The following is a 21,426-nucleotide window of genomic DNA, read 5'->3' as shown; positions in this document are numbered from 1 at the left end:
TCACTCCTAGCTCTCTTGCTGACCATCTTGAAATTGTGACCCCCCTAGTCACTGACATACCAACTAGTGGGAACAGAACATCCTTCTTACCCTGTCAAAATTGTTCAGAACTTTGAACACCTCAATAAGGTTGCCTCTTAATCGTCTCTGCCCCAAGGTGAACAAGCCCAATTTCTCCAATCTTTCCTTGTATCTAAAGTTCTTCATTCCTGGCATCATTTGAGTAAATTTCCTCTGCACTCTCTCTCTCGGGCTTTAAAATGCTTCCTTAAGTAAGTGCCCAGAACTAAACACAATGTTCCAAATGTGGTCTGACCAACATTTTGAAGAGGTGTAGCATCACTTATTTTCTTTTCTAAAGTATGCCTCCATTCATACACCCAAGAATCCTATAAGCCTTCTTAACTTTAAGTTTAAACTTGCCTGGCCACCTTCTGCGAATTATGTGCTTAGCCCCGAGGTTTCTCTGCTCCTGTAGTCCCCTCAAAGTTGTACTATTGAGCCTATATTGACTCCCCATGTTTCTTCTACCAAAATGCATTACCTAATATATCACTGCATAGTTCAGCTGCCAGGTGTCTGCCCTTTTGGCCAACTTGTCAATGTCTCTCTGAAGTTGCCCAGCATCATCCTCACAATTCACTATTCTCCCAAGCTGATAGGTCTGGAATTTCCTGGGTATCCTTTGCCCCTTTCTTAAACAATAGTGTCACATTTGCAATCCTCCAGTCCCCCAGGACTAATCCTGTGTTCAGACAGGCCTGGAAAATTTATGTCAATGGCTCAGCAATATACTCCCTTATCTCTCTCAGCAATCTAGGATGCATCCCATCCGGGCCTGGCGACCTCTCTACCTGGAGTGCTACCAGCCTTTTCAGCACCTCTTCTTGATCTATCACTGTACTGTTCAGTTGCTCAATACCCACAACTGAGCCACAACAATGATCCATCAACTTTTCCACCATACCCATGACGATTCCCGCAGCGGGCAGGGCCGTAAAATTTACCCCAAAACGGCTGCCACCTCTGAACAAACCCTAACATTGATCCTCTCGTGGCGAACTTAATTTTCTCAAGCCTGAGAAACCCGGCCATGTCGCTAACCCATACCCCTGATTTCGGGGGCTCCGGGTCCCTCCAGGATAATAGGATCCGTCTCCGGGCTACCAAGGAGGCAAAGGCCAAAACGTCAGCCTCTCTCGCCCCTGGACACGCGGGTCTTCCGACACTCGGAAAATCCCCACCTCTGGACTCGGGGCCACCCTCGTTTTTAACACTGTGGACATGACTTCAGCAAATTCCTGCCAGAATAACCTAAGCTTCGGACATGACTAAACATGTGAACATGGTTTGCGGGCCCTCCTGTCCTCTAACCCAAAAAGCCTGCTCATTCGGGCCACCATCATGTGTGCCCGGTGAACCACCTTAAATTGTATCAGGCTGAGCCTGGCACATGATGAACTGGAAATCCCTTCTGAACAGCACAATATACTTACACCATGTGGCTGCAGTGGTTCAACAAGGTAGCTTACCACCACCTTCTCAAGCGAAATTAAGGATGGGCAATGAGTACTGGCCTAGCCAGTGACACCTAAATCCCTCGAAAGAATAAATTAATAAAATAGAGCAAATATTGGCGGAGGATCAGAGATAATTTGCCCTTGAGAACCAATAAATCCCTTTAAATCGTTGATTGGTTTCTTGGGGTTATCATTTAAAATCAGTATCCTTTTTCCTTCATTTCTCTATGGCTCAGCTGCAAATAGGACTGAGATACAATTCTCTTTCATCAGCCATCTGTACTTGAAAGGAATGACTTAGCTGAGTAGGCCATATTTGGGTTTCCCCTGACCATCTGAGTTTCTATGTTACAGAATGCACAATGATCATTCTGTTTGCAGCTTGTATGTAGGCCAATCTGCATCTTGGAACAAAAACAAGAATTTACTATGTTTCTAAGATGTGCATGAGAATAGTTTCGACACTGACTCGAATTTATTCTTATTCAGAAAAGATTCAGAAAGTTACCTGGTGCAAGTATGTTATCCTCTGATGAGGAGATGTAGCCTTTTGTTTTGTCTCATTACTGTTTCCCCATCCAGATTATGCACCTGCCTGGTTAAAAGAGAGAACTGGCAACCCGCTGCCAGCCAAAGTCACAGGGAAATAGATGCATAGGAGTGGCACAATAGGGATAGACTGGCAGACTTTGCATCACTCAGTGGGGAACTGTTCAGTTTTCCTGCTGTGCTTCCTCCATGGTGTGTTACAGAGTGAGGCAATGCACTGCACTCTTCACTTCATGGCACTCTAGAATGATAACCCATATTTATAGAACCATTTTATTTCCAAGCAAATGTATTGACATGTAGTGGTGTCAGTTTTATGAATTTGTGCTCCAATATGGAACTTTGTGTAATTCAAGGACTGATGCAAAGTGGTTGAGGAAGGGCGTGTGGGAAAACTGGGTTGGAGGAGTCCATAACACAATAGCGAAAATTTAAACACAAATAATTACAGCTTAAAATGGGCAGGTTCCCATTGAAAATCACACTCCACCTTTACAATAAATCAACTTTGTGGGCTTAAAGATACAGGCCCACTTTAGCAATAGAATAATTCATTGTCATTAAATGTGTTATATTATCCTATTATTGTATAAGCATTGAACCATCTGACTTCTCCTGTGCAATACGAATGAACTCCACTCAAGTATATTTTTTGTGTGCATTCCAGATCACATGTTCAGCACTTGTATTGATTACATTTTGACCTACAGAACTGTGAACATTTAAGTTTGGCCAAGGTTCAAGTAGATATTTTTGGGCAGTTGCAAAATATACTTTTTTGCATTGTGGCATTTACCAAGGATTGGATTGAAGTTGTCTTAAATATTTTAATTGCACTCAAGCACTGGCAAGGGGATTGTGATCTAAATCTGGTTGCAGGTTACAAGGATAAGGGAAAATCTGGCATCCAGTTCCTTATTTGAATCTGAGTGGATCCAAATATCGTGGCAGTACTAGCAATAAGCTTTCCCATTCTGCACTCAATCTCACCCTGATCGTGGCATTTCTGTATAGTCAAAGGGTACTTTAATTGCAGTGGGGAGATACTTTCTCGTAGCTCATACAAGCAAATCGCTGGATTATGTTGACTGATCAATACTTTTATTCTCAAATGTGGTGCCATAGCTGATATTTGTAGATTGCTGCCATGGACGTTCCTTTTTATTAAGATGTGCATATGGTACATAGTTCACATTACCTTGACTTTAGGCAATATAGAGATCATTCTTTTATGCAGTATCATTCCTCACTACAACTTGACACCTGTGTCTAACAATGCTATGTTTCAAATGATTCAAAGCTATTTTTCAATAATATTGATGTAGTCCTTCATTCTATGAAATGCATATTACAGCGCGACATTTGTAGTGAAATCGTGATGAGTCAAACTTGAACAGCACAAAATTCCGCTTCTGTCAAAGTTGTCAACTATTCCCACCAGCAGAATAACAACTTCCATAGAACGGTGCCCATGATATGCCGAAGTTCCAGACTGGTAACCCTGGATTAGCCAAGCTTGTCTATGTTTGTCATATGAACGCACCAACCAATCAGAGTGGAATTAGACCACACAGGCACAAAATCATGGAGCGCTGGGCAAGCCATCATTTGGTGTTGTGATGTCCCTGTGCAAAGCCTGTGAGTATGGCTGAACCTGTGAGAAAGCGAGAAGTGTTATCATTTAGAGAGAAGGTGAATTGATTCAGCATGTGGAAAACTATGGTGCAAAGTCGGAAGCAGCCATTGCGAATGAGTAGGAGATTTCACCATTAAGTTTGTTCATAATAATAATTATGTCCCTCTGTTTCTTACCCCCACCTTGGCACTGCTGCCTCACAGTACCAGGTCCCGGGTTTGATTCCCAGCTTGGGTCACTGTCTGCGCGGAGTCTACACATTCTCCCCGTGTCTGCGTGGGTTTCCTCCGGGTGCTCCGGTTTCCTCCCGCAAATCCCAAAGGACATGCAGGTTAGGTGGATTGGCCAGAATCAATTATCCTTAGTGTCCAAAAGGGCCTGGGTGGGGTTACAGGGATAGGGTGGAGGTGTGAGTTTGGGTAGGGTGCTCTTTCTAAGGGCCAGTATAGGTCTCCTTCTGTACTGTAAATTCTATGGTTCTATGAATAATCTTTATTGTCACAAGTAGGCTTACATTAACACTGCAATGAAGTTACTGTGAAAATCCCCTAGTCGCCACATTCCGGCACCTGTTCGGATACACAGAGGGAGAATTCAGAATGTCCAATTCACATGACAGCGCGTCTTTCGGGATGTGGGAGGAAACTGGAGCACCCGGAGAAAACCCAGACACAGGGAGAACGTGTAGACTCCGCACAGACAGTGACCCAAGCCGGGAATCGAACCTGGGACTCTGAAGCTGTGAAGCAACAATGCTACCCACTGTGCTACTGTGCCACCCGCATTATGAAACACAAGTCAAACATCTTGGAAGTTCAGCAAGCAGGCATTCTTTCCAGGCAAAGAAGAGGATAAGAAAGGTTGATTGTGTTGATGACATGGTGGATTGTAGCGTGCTTGTCTGAACATAGCATGCTGAGCAGAAAAAGATTACAGAGATTTTCCAGAACTATCTCCCGACATTTTCCAATGTAAAGCTCCGGCCTTTTATAAGGGCAGGCTATTGTATGTTTGAACATATTGAATAAAGATTTTTTTACCACATTTACGATTTTGTCATATTTTCATTTAACATTTGAATCAGATTTTAGGAAAGGCAAGAGGAGTCCAACAAATAAACAAAAGAAGATGTTTATTTATAAGAATATATATTTACAGTAAGGCCCACTTATACCTCACCATGCCCTCTCTCTGCGTTGGTCGGTTCCTGACTGGCTAACCTTTTATACAACATGGTGATCAGCCCCGTGGTTAGCGGGAGAGTTCATACTCCTCAAGGCACACAGGGAAAACAGTCGACCCCACCCCGTGAGTCTCGTGCAGGTATTACACCATTAGTTTTGTCATGGACCATGGCCAGTATTCTCTGAAAACCGGGCAAGTGTTGACGGCGGCGTAAACACCGGAGTGGTGTACGCCAGAATCAACGGGCGTCCTGGCCCAGCAATTCACTGGTCTTCAGGGGGTTAGCACGGTGCCAAAGCGCATGCGCGTGGTTGCCATCTCCATGCCGGTGCGGAGCAATATGTCGCCGACCTTACAGCGGCTACACAGAAGGCGGTAGGCCCCTCCAGATCGCGGCCGCCTAAAGATCGGTAGCCCCCGATCACGGGCCTGGATCCCGTGGAGGCCCCCCCCCCCCAGAGTCAGATCCCCTGCCCCCCCCCCCCCCCCCCCCCCCCCCCCCACCAGGACGTCCACCGTGGCCGCAGGTCCGACCTCCTGCCTGGTGGTACAAGGTTGGAACTACGCCGGCGAAACTCGGCGGGTGTTCGGCCGGTTGCCCGCGGAGAATCGCCATGGGGTGCCTATTCCAGCGGCCCCCGACTGGCACCGCGGCGACCGCGCAGGCGCGATTGGCGGTGATTCTCCGTCAGAGCGGCATGGCGGGAATTTCCCACACCCCCGGCGATACTCCAACCCGGCACGGGCTCAGAAAATCCCTCCCCATATTTATCAGGTCACTTAGAGATGCTTTCATATGGGAATGCTCGCCCCTGGCTATCACAAAGTTCCACTTATCACACAGTTGTGGGTAGATCCCCTGGGATTTGGCTCATCAGGATTTTACTGTAAGATATGACGCTGGGTTGATCAAAATGATCAGCATTTAAAAATAATAATTATTTAATCAAACTGGATGCAGTTCATGCCAACCAGCATAGAACAAACATTTGTACGATAGAATCACAAAATTATTTCTGTCTTGATTGCATTTTAGGTTTTGAAACAGTTAATGTAACTTCATGCAACATAAAGCTTTTTTTACACAGACTGTGGGAACCGACCCTACCTTAAAAGTCGAATCGTCAATGGTGATGATACGGAGCTTGGTGAGTGGCCCTGGCAAGTCAGCCTCCACTTTGATACCATAGGCCATACTTGTGCTGCAACGTTGATAAGTGATTGGTGGCTTCTAACTGTCTCACATTGCTTCCAGGATGTTTATCCCTACAAGTAAGTGACAATCAAGATACCGCCAGAAAAAGAAACACTCTGCACCACAGCTTAGCAAGTTATGTTATGGTTGATTAAAATAAAAAAGATTTTTAATTTGTTTTTAAAATTTGTTTATAAAATTTACAAAATTTCTTAATCAAAGGCACTGTTTTGTCAATTTTATTGTAAATGGGCTTATCCTTACTGCGAATTACAATTTTAAAAAAGAAAACGTGAGCATGTTGCCGATCTTGCCGTATCAATTTATTTTGCCCGGCCAGGCTCCATATCGCTGATTTTCAGTTTCTCCTGTATCACTGAGTAAAGAGGATGTGACCTGATTATCTAATGGAAGGAGAGAGGGCAGGGTCTCACTTCCGCCACTTCTCGCGTTAACACGCATCAAAAATGGCCTGAACATCGAATTCAACAACTTCAGATGATCAGTCCCACCTCGTCCCATTTGTTTTCATTTCATTTTAACTGTCTTTTATCATTTCTTTCTTTCTTAATATACATTTAATTTCCCCCCCCCCCAATCTTATCCACCTTTCCTGCACCTTTCTCCTCTTTGCTTCCCCTTCCCATCCCCCCATACCTACAGTTCATCCTCTGATGTTAGTTTCCCTGCTGTTTGACCTTTCACATCTTTTGTCCTCTCTGGGGACTGCCATTAACACTCTTACTTGGTATCTGTGGCCATTAGCACCCGGTTTCCCTGGGTTTCTGTGGCTATGACTCATCTTTCATTCTCACTCCACAGTATAAATATTTCCCACTTTCTCTGTCTGTTAGCTTTGACAAAGAGTCATCGGACTCAAAACGTTAGCTCTTTTCTCTCCCTACAGATGCTGCCAGACGTGCTGAGATTTTCCAGCATTTTCCCTTCCGTATCAGATTCCAGCATCCGCAGTAATTTTCTTTTCTCAAAAATGGTGGTCCTGGGAAAGAATGGGGAGCTCCAGAAGCTTCACCATGACCATTATAATTAAGTTAACATGCAGTGATTAATAAAAGCACCAATGGCATCACCTTTCACAGATTGGCTATATTCTTGTGAAATAGTAAAGGAAATTGTGACTTGCAGTCAATCAGGTTGAGCATACAAGTATTTTCTTTTGGTTTAAGAGTACTGGGGTGTTTTACTTGGTCTTTGCAAATGCTAAGACCTAGCAACCACGCTTGAGCATCATAAAGAGCAGACATGTCAAACACACCTGATATGAGGAGACTGATCCATTAACCTGCCACTTGACAGAGTGCAGAGGTCACGGGCGCGATTCTCCGACCCCCACGCCGGGTGGGAGAATCGCGCGAGTGCCAGACGAATCATGTCATGCCGCCCTGGCACCCCCACACGATTCTCCCACCCCCGCAAAACAGCCTGCTGAATCCGACCGGTTCACGCCAGCGCCAACCACACCTGGTCGCTGCCGGCGTGAACATCGCGCGACCGCTGCGTGTGGCGCCTGTGGGGGGCGGAGGGAGGGTCGAGCACCAGTGGCGTGCTCAGGAGGGATCTGGCCCGCGATCGGTGCCCACCGATCGTCAGGCCGGCGTCTCTGAAAGACGCACTCTTTTCCCTCCGCTGCCCCGCAAGATCAATCCGCCATGTCTTGCAGGGCAGCGGAGGGGAAGACAGCAACCGCGCATCCGCGGGTTGGCGCCGGCCAACCTGCGCATGCACGGGTGACGTCATTTAGGCACTGCCGGCCGCGTCATTCAGGCCGCGCCGCTTTGACGCAAGCGTCAAGGCCCGGCGCACAAGATTGATGCGCCGCCGCTCCTAGCCCCCCCGGGGGGGGGGGGGGGGGGGAATAGGGGGCGAGGAGCGGCCTCCGACGCCGGAATGAAACACTCCGGGTTTCACTTCGGTGTCGGCACTTTGTCTCCCTTTGGGAGAATTTTGCCCCACGTTCAGGAGAAGTGATCAAAACAGATAGATGAAGATAAACTGCATTGGTGTTTACTCACAAGTTAGATTTTATTTCCTGCATGTGTTGATCACAGCTCTGAAGTACTTCTGTCTATAAATAACTTTGAGATACTCTGAAGTTTTGAAAGGTCCTATATAAAAAGTTACGTCTATTTCTTGTCAGCCGATAGAACATAAGAACTAGGAGCAGGAGTAGGCAGTTCAGCCCCTCGAGCCTGCTCCACCATTCAATGCGAGCATGGCTGAGTACATCTCAATCTCATCTCCACCTTCCTGTCCGCCCCTCATAATCCATCATCCCGCTACTAATTAAAAACCTATCTATCTACTCCTTCAATTTGTTCAGTGTTCCAGCACCCACTCCACTCTGGGGTAAGAATTCCACAGACTCACAACCTTATAGTGGAGTGATTCCTCCTCATTTCTCTGCCCCTTAGCCTAAAACTATGGACTTTCGTTTTGGATTATCCAACAAGGGTAAACATCTGCTCTACGTCTACCCTGTCAATCATCTTATATACCTCAATTAGTGGAAGGGATGAGGGACTTGTTTTTGGAGGGGCTATTTGCAAGCTTGGAGGAGTTGTCAGAGAAATTTGGGCTGTCACGGGCGGATGCATTTATGTACCTGCAGGTTTGCAACTTTGTGAAAAAGGTCTTCCCAATATTCGCTGTGGTGCCTCCTTCCTCGTTGTTGGAAAGAGTTTTGTTGCTGGCAGGCATAAAGGAGGGAAGTACGTCGGGATTTATGGTAGGATTACGGCTAAATGGGCGGAGGAGATGGGTTGGAGATGGAGGATGGGATGTGAAGCGAGGCTCTGGGCAGGGTGAATACAACATTGTCATGTGCGAGGTTAGGGTTGATACAGTTTAAGGAAGTGCATAGGACCCATTTGACCAAATTCTGGATGAGTAGGCTATTTGCAGGTATGGAGGATGGGTATGAGTGGTGTGGGAGGGGCCTTACTTATCATGTTCTTATCATGTCCTCAGCTCGTGGGGTTCTGTGTCTCCTTCGTCCGCACCATGTCGCTGATTCTACAAAGTGAATTGAAGCACTGTCCCTTAGAGGCTATATTTGGGGTGTCGGACCTGCCGGAGCTACAGACTGGGGCAGGGCCAGATGTCCTGGCCTTCGCCCCGCTGATGGCTCAAAGATGGGTGCTGCTGGGGTGAAGGTCAGCTTCTCCACTTAGTGCCTCAGTATGGCTGGGGGATCTTATGGAGTTCTTGTATCTTGAGAAAGTTGAGTACACAGTGAGGGGGTTCTACCAGAGATGGCAGCCATTTATTCGGTACTTTGAACAGCTGGTCATCGTTAGTTGTTAGGTGGCAGTGCATGGAGTTGAGGGGGGAGTTTGTTAGGGGTCGTTTCGCACAGGGCGTGGGGGAGAGGGCTCCGGCGGGCTTTTTCATTGATTTACTGTTTTATTGTTTATGTATAAAATTGAAAACTGTAAATAACATTTTTTCAAAGAATATCTTACATAAAACTCAAAATGCACATTAGTCATCACAGCAGAAAGTACTTTTTTTTTTGAAAATCTTTTTATTGGCTTTTCTCATATTTAGGAACAGTTGTTGTGTATATACATTATATTTTTCTTGCCCGCGCTAGTTTACTTTATTGTAGAGAGAGGTTTATTTTGTCCTTCATTTAACTGGCTCTATGTACATTTCATTGCCCTCTGGATCGGCCTATTAACCCTCCCCCCCCCCCCCCCCCCCCCCCCTTTTCCTCTTTTCTTGTGATTTCCCCGCCTCAGCAGAAAGTATTTTTATGAACCCTTCACCGGACCTGGACAATTTAGAAGGATAGTTGTGCTCAATATATGAAGACGGTTTTCTCTTTTTAAGAGTCTTTTACTTTCTGTATCTATCTCCAGTATTTTCTGTACTTTCCCACGCTCCATTCCCCAGAGTTCATTATCAGAATACTGTTGCCGAGGAATCTGAATATTCTGAAACAGGCTGATGTTAACAGTGGTTAACTGATATGGCAATAATCCAACTGAACTGCTGCTCCAAAAGTATCCTCCTTTTTGCTGTTGTTCTTTTACTGGGTGACAACCACCACCTAGTGGTTAATAAATAAGTGGTAGTAAATGACTACAACCAATGACTTTCCATTATTGGCAAAGGACATGGCAGAGCAATTAGTTTGGCGTCATAAATCTATTGATTACATTAATTAAATTGGATTAGTTGCTGGGCGCGATCGAACAGCCTTGTTGCGACTCTGTGACACGACGAGGACGAACGGGCGGTAATCTCCGAGCCCGACGCCAGGTCGGAGAATCGCCGGGGGTGAGGGAAAATTACCGCCACGCCGCTCCAACACCGGGACATGATTCTCTGACCTGGCCAGAACCGTGCGAATGCAGCGTGTGCCACGTGGGCCAGAGAATCGGCAGAAGTGGCGCGACGTGCGGTTCCCCGGGCCTGCAGCGAATCTGCGGCCCAGATGGATCAAACGTCCTTTAAAGCGCCGTCAACCAGTCGTGCTGGCTGACGTTGACGAAGGAGGAGGTAGGGTTTGGCCTGGAGAGGACACCGGAGATGTTGAGACGGCGCAGCTGTGGCTGCAGGGGGTGCCGTTGTCTGAGGAGTGGGGCGGTGTTGGTGTCCGGGAGGTCGGGGCGGGGGGAAGGGCTGGGGGTGTCGGTGCCTGGGGGTGGAAAGGCCAGGGGGGAGGAGCGGGCGTGGGGGGTTATGCGTGGCTGGGCCCCAGCTGGCAACAGTGGTGACCATGTAGCCCATGGCACCTGGTTGTGGAAGGGGGTATGTGCAATGATGGAATTTTGTGTACCCCCACCCCCTGCAGCCCATTATGATTGGCTATCATCCAGCGATGTTGGCCGCCGTGGTGGGGTCGCTGCACTGCATGAAGTCCTGTGAGATCTGGAGCAGGGGCACGACAGGGCGGTGGCAGAGGTTGCTGCAGAGGAGTGTGCCGCAGAGGGGCAGGTGGCAGCTGCTCAGGCTGGAGGGCCGCCTGTCCAACAGGCGGAGGAGGAGATGGTGCCACGGCGACGGAGGCGCCCGATGAGGCCTCGTGTGTACCCGCACCACATGTCCTTCCACAACCTCCAGGACAGGTCATGTTGGAGGAGCCGGGAAATTGTCGCCTATATCTGCCACTTGATGGCACGACTGGCACCGCGTGGAACTGGGTGTGGATGTCCTATCCAGGTGGCCGTCAAGGTGACGGTCACACTAAACGTCTATGCCATGGGGTCATTCCAGTCGCCAAGTGGGGACCTCTCCGGCATTTCCCAGGCGTCAGTGCACAGGTGTATCCGTGCAGTGACCGACGCCCTGTACGACATCGCGGACTGACATTCAGTTCCCTGTGGACCGCACCCACCAGGATGCCCGCGCAGCAGGCTTTGCCCTAATTTGCTAGGATTCCCATGGTCCAGGGGGCGATCGATGGGGTGCACGTTGCCATGCAGCCACCATCGGGTAATAGGACCGTGTTCATGAATACGAAGGGGACCTACTCCATGAATGTGCAGGTGAGGATCCTGCATGTCTGCGCCCGGCACCCGCAGTGTATCATGGCGCTTCATTCTGGTCCAATCGTTCATCCCCGCCATGTTCGAGGGACACCCCCCCCCCCCCCCCCCCCCCCCCCCCCCCCCGCCACCCCTGGGCTGCGGGGCTGGTTGCTGGGCGACAGGGGCTACCCGTTGTGGCCGTGGGTGATGCCGCCTATTCGGAGGTCACAGGCTGACGCGGAGACCCACTACAATGAGGCCCATGCAGCGACCAGGGGTGTGGTTGAGAGGTGCTTCGGGCTGATGAAGATGCTCTTCAGGTGCCTGGACCGTTCTGGTGGGGGCCTGTAGTACCTGTCGGAGAGGTTCGGCCGCATCATTGTGGTCTGCTGCGTCCTCCACAATATAGCCCAGCAAAGGGGCAATGTGCTGGAGGCAGAGGAGGGGGAGAAAGAGGAGGAGGAGGAGGATCATGATGAAGGGCATGCCTCCCCAGATGAGGAGGATGTGGAGTGGGGGGCCAATGTATGGGGCATACGGGCTGGACAGGGACGGGAGGCTGCCCAATGATACTGGCTGGGCCAGCGGGCACGAGAGGAGTTGATAGTCGCAAGGTTCACAGACTAGGAGGGGGATTCGCTGAGCATGGGCACGGACAGCACAGTATGGCACCACCCTCACCCCGCCCACCACCGACCATCCTCACCCCGTCCACCACCAACCACCCACATGCACACCACCCCTCCATCACACATCCACCTGCGGCACAACGGACAGGGCTCACACGGTCGCCAGAGGAAGCAGGTCTATTGCATGCCATGGAGGATGATGACAACCCGCTCTGCGATGAGCCCCGGGTTCTACATCGTTAAACAATGTCTGACTCACGGTCACAGTAACACCCTCCACCTGGGAGATCCCCGCCTGGACACTGCATCGCAGGGACCCGTCGTTTGCCTGGGGGTGGGGTGGCGAGGGTGACCCGGGGGATGTGGGGGGGTGCACGCCACACTCACCGGAGCTCGACATCTCATCACCCCTCACACACACTGGCGCTCAATTCCCACCCCTGGGAGGGGTGGGAACTGAGGGCACGCATCAGACAAACTACAGAGGCAGCTTCCATAGGTGTGAAAGTGATTTTAATTACAAACGTTACATACACGTGCCCTCGTCCCTATAACTACTCTGTGCCCTGCACCCGTGCCAACTTACTCAGTGTCTATGATTATGTCGAAATGGTTCCCCAGACGGTACAGCGGAAGTGGAGGTGGACTGCTGTGACTCCTTCCCTGTGACTAGGGTCCCCTTTGGTTGTCATTTCCTGGGGCTGCCCGGCCTCGGGCGATTGGGGTGGCGTGCTGCTACCCTGTTCTGCCTGTTGCCCACCAGATGTACCAGGGATGGAAGGGGGGAGGAGTCCGAGGTGGCGAGGTGTTCCAGGACCACACCCTGCAGGGGTATCTGGAACAGGCCCCAGCACCTCTTCCTCCCTCGGGGTGCCCAATTGTCCCCGGGGCTCTCCATGGGACGGAGGTGCGAGCGGATCCAACACCCGAGGCACCCCCGGCACCTGGCACTGCCAGTCCTGGAGGCCCACCCTGGTATCGACAAGGGTCTGCAAGCTTGCAGCCATGGAGCTGAGGGAGTGGACCACCCCTGCCTGGGTCTGGGCAGCAGCAAGGCAAGCCGATGCTCTCAGCATGGCTAGCTGAGACTGGGCCACGGTGCTGAGCGCTGCTGCGATCTGCAGCTGGTTCTGGCTCAGGGCTGAGGGCAGCCCTGTCCTGGGCCACGGACACCGCCTGCACGGAAAGCCCCAGGCCTTGCATACTCCGACCCATGTCAAACACCATTGCCCCCATTGCCTCCACCGCAGACTCCACCCATGCGGTTTCGGCCTGGGTGGCATGCATGACCGGCACCACTCCCTGCTCCTGCACGAGGTTGGACCTCCCCACCTGTGACTGCAGGTGCTGCAAGCCGGCCATCATCCCCTTCACTCGTCCCCTCGGTCCCTGAATGCATCGGGTCTGTGGGTGGGTGTGGGAACTCCAGGAACCCGGGACCCGTCTAGGCGGCAGCTGGTTGCTGGGGCCGGGCTGCCCTCCAACCATCTGGCCCCTTGGCTGCTCCTACCTCCACCTGCTGTACCGGGACAGCTGTGTGTCCCAGAAGCCTCATCGCTAAAGTGCCCAACCGAGGTGAGAGTCTCTGTGATGGTGGAGGGTGTAGGAGATAGCAGTGCCGTTATGTTGATGTCCTCATCGGACCCGAAGTCCGGGGTCTCCTGGGGTGGTGTGTCCTGACTGTCCGTCTCCTGTGTGCTGGTGTCCTGTCCGTCCCGTGTGCTGGTGTCCTGTCCGTCCGTCCCCTGTGTGCGGGTGTCCTGTCCGTCCGTCCCCTGTGTGCGGGTGTCCTGTCTGTCCGTCCCCTGTGTGTGGGTGTCCTGTCCGTCCGTCCCCTGTGTGCTGGTGTCCTGACTGTCCGTCCCCTGTGTGCTGGTGTCCTGTCCGTCCGTCCCCTGTGTGTGGGTGTCCTGTCTGTCCGTCCCCTGTGTGTGGGTGTCCTGTCTGTCCGTCCCCTGTGTGCGGGTGTCCTGTCCGTCCGTCCCCTGTGTGCTGGTGTCCTGACTGTCCGTCCCCTGTGTGCGGGTGTCCTGTCCGTCCCCTGTGTGCGGGTGTCCTGTCCGTCCCCTGTGTGCGGGTGTCCTGTCCGTCCCCTGTGTGCGGGTGTCCTGTCCGTCCGTCCCCTGTGTGCTGGTGTCCTGACTGTCCGTCCCCTGTGTGTGGGTGTCCTGTCTGTCCGTCCCCTGTGTGTGGGTGTCCTGTCCGTCCGTCCCCTGTGTGCTGGTGTCCTGTCCGTCCGTCCCCTGTGTGTGGGTGTCCTGTCTGTCCGTCCCCTGTGTGTGGGTGTCCTGACTGTCCGTCCCCTGTGTGCGGGTGTCCTGTCTGTCCGTCCCCTGTGTGTGGGTGTCCTGTCTGTCCATCCCCTGTGTGTGGGTGTCCTGACTGTCCGTCCCCTGTGTGCGGGTGTCCTGACTGTCCGTCCCCTGTGTGTGGGTGTCCTGACTGTCCGTCCCCTGTGTGTGGGTGTCCTGACTGTCCGTCCCCTGTGTGTGGGTGTCCTGACTGTCCGTCCCCTGTGTGCGGGTGTCCTGACTGTCCGTCCCCTGTGTGCGGGTGTCCTGTCTGTCCGACCCTGTGTGCTGGTGTCCTGACTGTCCGTCCCCTGTGTGCGGGTGTCCTGACTGTCCGTCCCCTGTGTGTGGGTGTCCTGACTGTCCGTCCCCTGTGTGTGGGTGTCCTGACTGTCCGTCCCCTGTGTGCTGGTGTCCTGTCCGTCCCCTGTGTGCGGGTGTCCTGTCCGTCCGTCCCCTCTATGCTGGTGTCCTGGGTTGGTGTGTCCGTGTCCTCGCTGTAGGTCTCCTGTGTCGTGGTGTTCTTATCGTCTTTCCCCTGTGTCTCCGTCCCCTGGGTTGTGGCGTTGTGACTCGACTGGGCCAGAGGGCTGTGATGCGACCATCAATTCATTCAGAGACACGAGTTGAAGTAAACTGTGGCTTTAATCGGCTTACTACTGAGCCTGCCTGCGACTATCCTGAACTGAGGGCGGACTCGCAAGACCGCAGCACTTATACTTCCTGCTGGGGGCGGAGCCAGGGCGGAGCCCTGTACAAGCTCCTCATCTTCCCCTGTGGGCAGAGCCGCGCAACGGCTCAAAGATGGAGCCCATGGGGATACAGTAATGTACAGTGTGAATTATAGTGTTTACACATTCACCACAGGCTGTTGCTGTGGCTGCCCTCCCCGTCACTGGATGAGTCTCTGGTGCATTGCTGCCCTGGCACTGGATGGGGGCGGGCTACGCCTGATGGTCCGGGTCGATCCCAGGGGCGTTGCTGCCCTGGCACTGGATGAGGGTGGGCTACGCCTGATGGTCCGGGTCGATCCCAGGGGCGTTGCTGCCCTGGCACTGGATGGAGGCAGGCTACATCCGCTGGGCCGGGTCAATTGTCGTGTGGTCCTGCAAGACACAATACAGCATGCATGGTTAGACACGCAGATGGGGCTGAAGGGGTGGGCCGACGGGGTGGGGGGAGGAGGTGGGGATGGGGGAGGGGAGGAGGTGGGGGAAGGGGGGAAGGGAGGAGGTGGGGAAGGAAGGAGGTGGGGAAGGGGGGAAGGGAGGTGGGGAAGGGGGAGGGGAGGAGGTGGGGGAAGGGGGGAAGGGAGGAGGTGGGGAAGGGGGGAAGGGAGGTGGGGAAGGGGGAGGTGAGGAGGTGGGGGCAGGGGTTGGGGGAGAAGGTGGGGGAAGGGGGGAAGGGAGGAGGTGGGGAAGGGGGGAGGGGAGGAGGTGGGGGAAGGGGAGTGGGTGGGGGGAGGAGGTGGGGGCCAGTTTGGGGGGAATCTCTCTTGGTGGCGCGCCCCGGATCTCGGCATCGGCAACCTCCCGGTCCTCGGGAAGGTGGGGAAGGGGGAGGTGAGGAGGTGGGGGGGGGGGGGGGGGGGGGGGGGGGAGTGGGGGGGGGGAGGAGGTGGGGGCCAGTTTGGGGCAATCTCACTTGGTGGCGCGCCCCGGATCTCGGCATCGGCAACCTCCCGGTCCTCGGGAAGGTGGGGAAGGGGGAGGTGAGGAGGTGGGGGAATGGGGGGGGGGGGCGGGGGAGGAGGTGGGGAAGGGGGAGGGGAGTGGGAGAGGGGAGGAGGTGAGGGCCAGTTTGGGGGGAATCTCACTTGGTGGCGCGCCCTGGATCTCGGCACCGGCAACCTCCCGGTCCTTGGGTCCGCCTGCAATGTCCAGTGCCCTGTGTTCATGTACGGTGAGGAGGCACAATTCAGGTGGACCCCCTCCATTCCTGGCATGCTCCCGATTGTTATGGGTGCACGTCACCTTGGGGGGGGTGGTAGCACAAAAAGATCAGCAGTGTTAGGCGGACAGATACATGTAGCCCAGCAGTTGGGTATATGTTGGCTTAGGTTCACAGGCCATCCTGCCAATGCAAGTGGCATGGGTGAGTGCAGCCATGTGGGTCACAGCTGGGGTTGTACCACCTCCCCGTGCGGAGGGGGGGTCGGTGCCACATGTGTAGGGGGTAGGGGAGTTGGTGCCATGGGCACAGTGCTGGGTACTCAGCCTGGCTGCCCTGACCAGGTCGTTGAGCGTTTTGCGGCACTGGTTGCCTGTCCTGGGTATAATCCCTACGGCGCTGACTGCTTCATCCACCTCCCTCCACAGACGTCGGGCGGTGTTGGCTGCGACCCTGCAGCCGTGTACAGGGCCTTGCTCTTCTGCTCCACGGCGTCCAGGAGCGTCTCTATGTCCTGGTCCTGGAACCTTGGCGAGGCGGGCGGCCATCTTGCAGCGTCAGCCAGTGTGTGTGCATGTGGCGGCTACTTGACTGTGATGCGGCACAATGCCGATTACGCCGTGCGCGTCTGTGATGCTGTTCTGGGTCGTGCCGTCACGCTTCCATGATGCCCACTCTAGTCCCTTCCATTGCGCAGAATAGGCACACTTTTGGACCCGTTGACGTCGGCGTGGATCGCTCCAGTTTTTACACCGGCGTCAACAAATATCGGAGAATCCCGGCCTAAATCGTGACGCTCAGAACGCCTTGTGAGATCTAATGAAATCTCGCGAGACATCGCGATCTGGATCACGCTCTCGCTGGGTGAGATTCAGATTAACATATTTAAGTGAACCATTAGACCCATTTAAATATGTTGCCACCCAATTCTCCCGTGGCCCAGGAATGAATGCCTGAGCCTGGGAGATCTCGCCGAGGGGCTGTTTAGCACTGAACCACACAAGCGTGTCCCAGGCATAACGGCACCTTGGGGGGGGGGGGGGGGGGAGCTCCCAGGCCCTGGGTGGTCAGCCTCTGGACAAGAGTGGTACTCTCACACTCCCGCTGCCACCCGGGCACCTTGGCAATGTTAGACTGGCAGGCGGCATTGTGTGGCGCTAACAATTGTACGCAAAGACTCGAGTGAAGTACAAGAGAGGCTTTATTGCTGTGAGATGCTATTCCTCCGACGGCGGCTGTAGAATAGTATCTCAGTGAAGCTAGCGCAAATTTATACACAAGCTCCCTGTGGGTGGAGCTAGCTGGCAGGGGCTTAGCGGAGAAACCTGTATTCCAGATACGGCCATGCATCCCCCTACTGCAAGCACACATATCTACAGTGGTTGTATCACCACATTCACCCCCTGTAAAAATGAGTCCGGCGGGGGTGACGTGGAACTATAATACAAAAGGTGATCTATGTACAAAAGGTCCAAACAACAGAAAACCAAGTGCCCATCCAGTTAGTAGGTCACAGATTGAGCCGAATCGGCGGTCGAACGTTCTGTTGTGATCGGCGACAACGGCTCAGGCGGTGTTGGCGACAACGGTGCAGGTGCTGGCAGTGTTGGTGCTGGCCAGTGGCGGGATGACTCCAAGAGCGAGCCGGAATCTTCCGTGTCCTCCAGTATGGGCAGGGGGACGAGGGATGGACCCGGTGGCGATGAATACGGGGGCACCGGGGAAAAGGAGGGTGGCGCGGGGGGGGGGGGGGGGGGGGGGAAATGGGCGTGGGATCGGCACCTGAGGGATCCAGGTCACGGAGCGAGTCTGTGTCCTGGCGGCCATCGGGGAACTCCACGTAGGCATACGGGGGATTGGCGTGGAGCAGGTGTACTTTGTCCACCAGGGATTCCGCCTTGTGGTGCCTGACATGCCTACGGAGAAGGACTGGGCCCGGAGTCGTGAGCCAAGTCGGGAGTGACACCCCGGATGTAGACTTCCTAGGGAAGGCAAAAACACGTTCAAGAGGTGTACTGTTAGTCGCGGTGCACAGTAGTGACCGAATGGAATGGAGCGCGTCAGGGAGGACCTGCTGCCAGCGAGCGGCTGGGATGTTCCTGGACCGTAGGGCCAGCTGGATGGCCCTCCATACCTTCCCGTTCTCCCTCTTTACCTGCCCGTTTCCCCGGGGGTTGTAGCTGGTCGTCCTGCTGGAGGCGATACCCCTGCTGAGCAGGAACTGACGCAGCTCATCGCTCATGAATGAAGATCCCCTGTCACTGTGGATGTAGTCGGGGAAACCGAACAGAGCGAAAATGGCAGACGTCATATCCGGGCATGGGATGGCGAAGGGGAACCTAGAAAATTCATCAACCACACTAAGGATGTAGGTGTTGCGGTCGGTGGAGGGAAGGGGCCCTTTGAAATCTATGCTGAGGCGTTCAAAGGGGCGGGACGCTTTCACCAGGCGCGCACGGTCTGGCCAGTAGAAGTGCGGCTTGCACTCGGCACAGACCTGGCAGTCTCTGGTGACTGTCCATACTTCCTCGACGGAGTAGGGCAGATTGCGGGCTTTGATTAGGTGGTACAAACGAGTGACCCCCGGATGGCAAAGGCTCTCGTGCAAGGCACGGAGCTGGTTCACTTGTGCGCTGGCACATGTACCTCGGGAGAGGGCGTCTGGGGCTCGTCGAGCTTGCCGGGGCGATACAAAATCTCGTAGTTATAGGTGAAGAGCTCGATTCTCTACCGCAAGATTTTGTCATTTTTGATCTTGCCCCGCTGAGTGTTGTTGAACATGAAGGCTACCGACCGTTGGTCAGTGAGGAGAGTGAATCTCCTGCCGGCCAGGTAATGCCTCCAGTGCCGCACCGCTTCAACGATTGCCTGGGCCTCCTTTTCTACAGAGGAGTGTCGAATTTTGGAGGCGTGGAGGGTGCGGGAAAAGAATGCCACGGGTCTGCCTGCCTGATTCAGTGTGGCGGCAAGGGCGACATCTGAAGCGTCGCTCTCTACTTGGAAAGGCAGTGTCTCATCTACTGCGTGCATCCCGGCCTTGGCTAAGTCAGAGCAAATACGGGCGAAGGCCTGTTGTGCCTCGGCCGTGAGGGGAAAATGTGTGGACTGGATTAGTGGGCGGGCAATGTCCGCGTATTGTGGTACCCACTGGGCGTAGTAAGAAAAGAACCCCAGGCAGCGTTTGAGAGCCTTGGGACAGTGGGGGAGGGGTAGCTCCATGAGGGGGTGCATGCGGTCGGGGTTGGGCCCCAGTAGTCCGTTTTGGACTACGTAGCTGATGTACCATCAATTGAACGCGAGACGTGTTGCTGTACAAAAGTATGGCTTTAATCAGCTAGATGTTAGCCCTGCGGTCGACTACAGTAAATGGACGACCGCCGGGAGTACTGGGTATTTATACCCCGCCCTAGAGGCGGGGTTAACACGTACGCATACTGCGGGTTAGCGTGGAGTAACTGGACTTGTTCCACCAACGGGTCGGACTTGTGCACCCGCACATGCTTCCGGAGCAAGATGGGTCCGGGGGCGGCCAGCCACGTCGGGAGAGGGGATCCGGAGGACGACTTCCTGGGGAAAACAAGAAGTTCATGAGGTGTCTGATTTGTTGCGGTACAGAGGAGTGAGCGGATAGAATGTAGGGCATCGGGGATAACCTCTTGCCATCGGGAAATAAGGAGATCTCTGGACCGGAGGGCCAGTAGTATGGTCTTCCAGATGGTACCATTCTCCCGCTCGACCTGTCCGTTACCCCGAGGGTTATAGCTGGTCGTCCTGCTGGAGGCAATGCCCCTGTTGAGCAGGAATTGACGCAGCTCGTCGTTCATAAATGAGGACCCCCGATCGCTATGTATGTATGCGGGGTAGCCGAACAGGGAGAAGATGGAGAGGAGGGCCTTAATGACGGTCGATGTGGTCATGTTGGGGCAGGGAATGGCGAAGGGGAAGCGGGAGTATTCGTTGATTACTGTCAGGAAGTAAATGTTGCGGTTGTTAGAGGGAAGGGGCCCCTTGAAGTCAATGCTGAGATGTTCGAAGGGGCGGGATGCTTTGACCAAATGTGCGCGCTCGGGGCGGTAGAAGTGCGGTTTGCACTCAGCGCAGATGTGGCAGTCACGGGTTACTGTCCTGACTTCCTCGATGGAGTAGGGCAGGTTGCGGGCCTTAATGAAATGGTAGAGGCGGGTCACCCCTGGATGGCAGAGGTCCGCGTGGAGGAAGCGGAGGTGGTCTATCTGCGCGCTGGCGCAGGTACCGCGGGACAGCGCATCAGGAGGCTCATTGAGCTTCCCAGGACAGTACAAGATCTCATAGTTGTACGTGGACAACTCGATCCGCCACCGTAAGATCTTGTCATTCTTAATCTTGCCCCTTTGTGCATTATCGAACATGAAGGCCACTGACCATTAGTCTGTGAGGAGGGTAAACTTCCTGCCGGCCAAATAGTGCCTCCAATGTCGCACAGCTTCGACTATGGCCTGGGCTTCCTTTTCCACAGAGGAGTAGCGGAGTTCGGAAGCCTGGAGGGTTCTGGAGAAGAAGGCCATGGGTCTGCCCGCTTGGTTCAGGGCGGCCACCAGAGCAACTTCTGATGCGCCGCTCTCGATCTGGAAGGGGAGGGAATCATCGATGGCGCGCATCGTGGCCTTTGCGATGTCCACTTTGATGCGGCTAAAGGCCTGGCAGGCCTCCAACGACGGCGGGAAGGTCGTGGATTGAATGAGGGGACGGGCCTTGTCGGCGTAATTGAATCCATTGGGTGTAGTAAGCGAAGAAACCCAGGCAGCGTTTGAGGGTATTGGGGAGAGGGAGTTCCATCAGGGGGCGTATGCGTTCAGGGTCGGGGCCTATCACTCCGTTACGCACTACGTAGCCGAGGATGGCTAGACGGTCGGAGCTAAACACGCACTTATCCTTATTGTATGTGAGGTTAAGGAGTTTTGTGGTTTGGAGAAATTTTCGGAGGTCCTGCTGGTCGTGGCCGCAGATGGTGACGTTATCGAAATACGGGGAGGTAGCCCGTAATCCGTACTTGTCGA

General features: G+C 53.5%; 1 protein-coding gene across 1 annotated transcript in view; it reads left to right on the top strand.

Moving 5' to 3' along the window:
• LOC119968900 (suppressor of tumorigenicity 14 protein homolog) overlaps positions 1-21,426 on the top strand; it is a 217,814-nt gene that overhangs the window by 157,171 nt on the left and 39,217 nt on the right. Inside the window, exon 16 of the mRNA XM_038801870.1 lies at positions 5,979-6,162. Coding sequence (XP_038657798.1) covers positions 5,979-6,162 — 184 coding nt within the window. The remainder of the gene's footprint in view (positions 1-5,978; positions 6,163-21,426) is intronic.

The sequence above is a fragment of the Scyliorhinus canicula genome, chromosome 7 (genome assembly GCF_902713615.1).
Source record: "Scyliorhinus canicula chromosome 7, sScyCan1.1, whole genome shotgun sequence".
Classification (NCBI taxonomy): Eukaryota; Metazoa; Chordata; class Chondrichthyes; order Carcharhiniformes; family Scyliorhinidae; genus Scyliorhinus; species Scyliorhinus canicula.
Note: the sequence above shows the minus strand (reverse complement) of the source record. Positions and strands in the feature narration are given on the sequence as shown.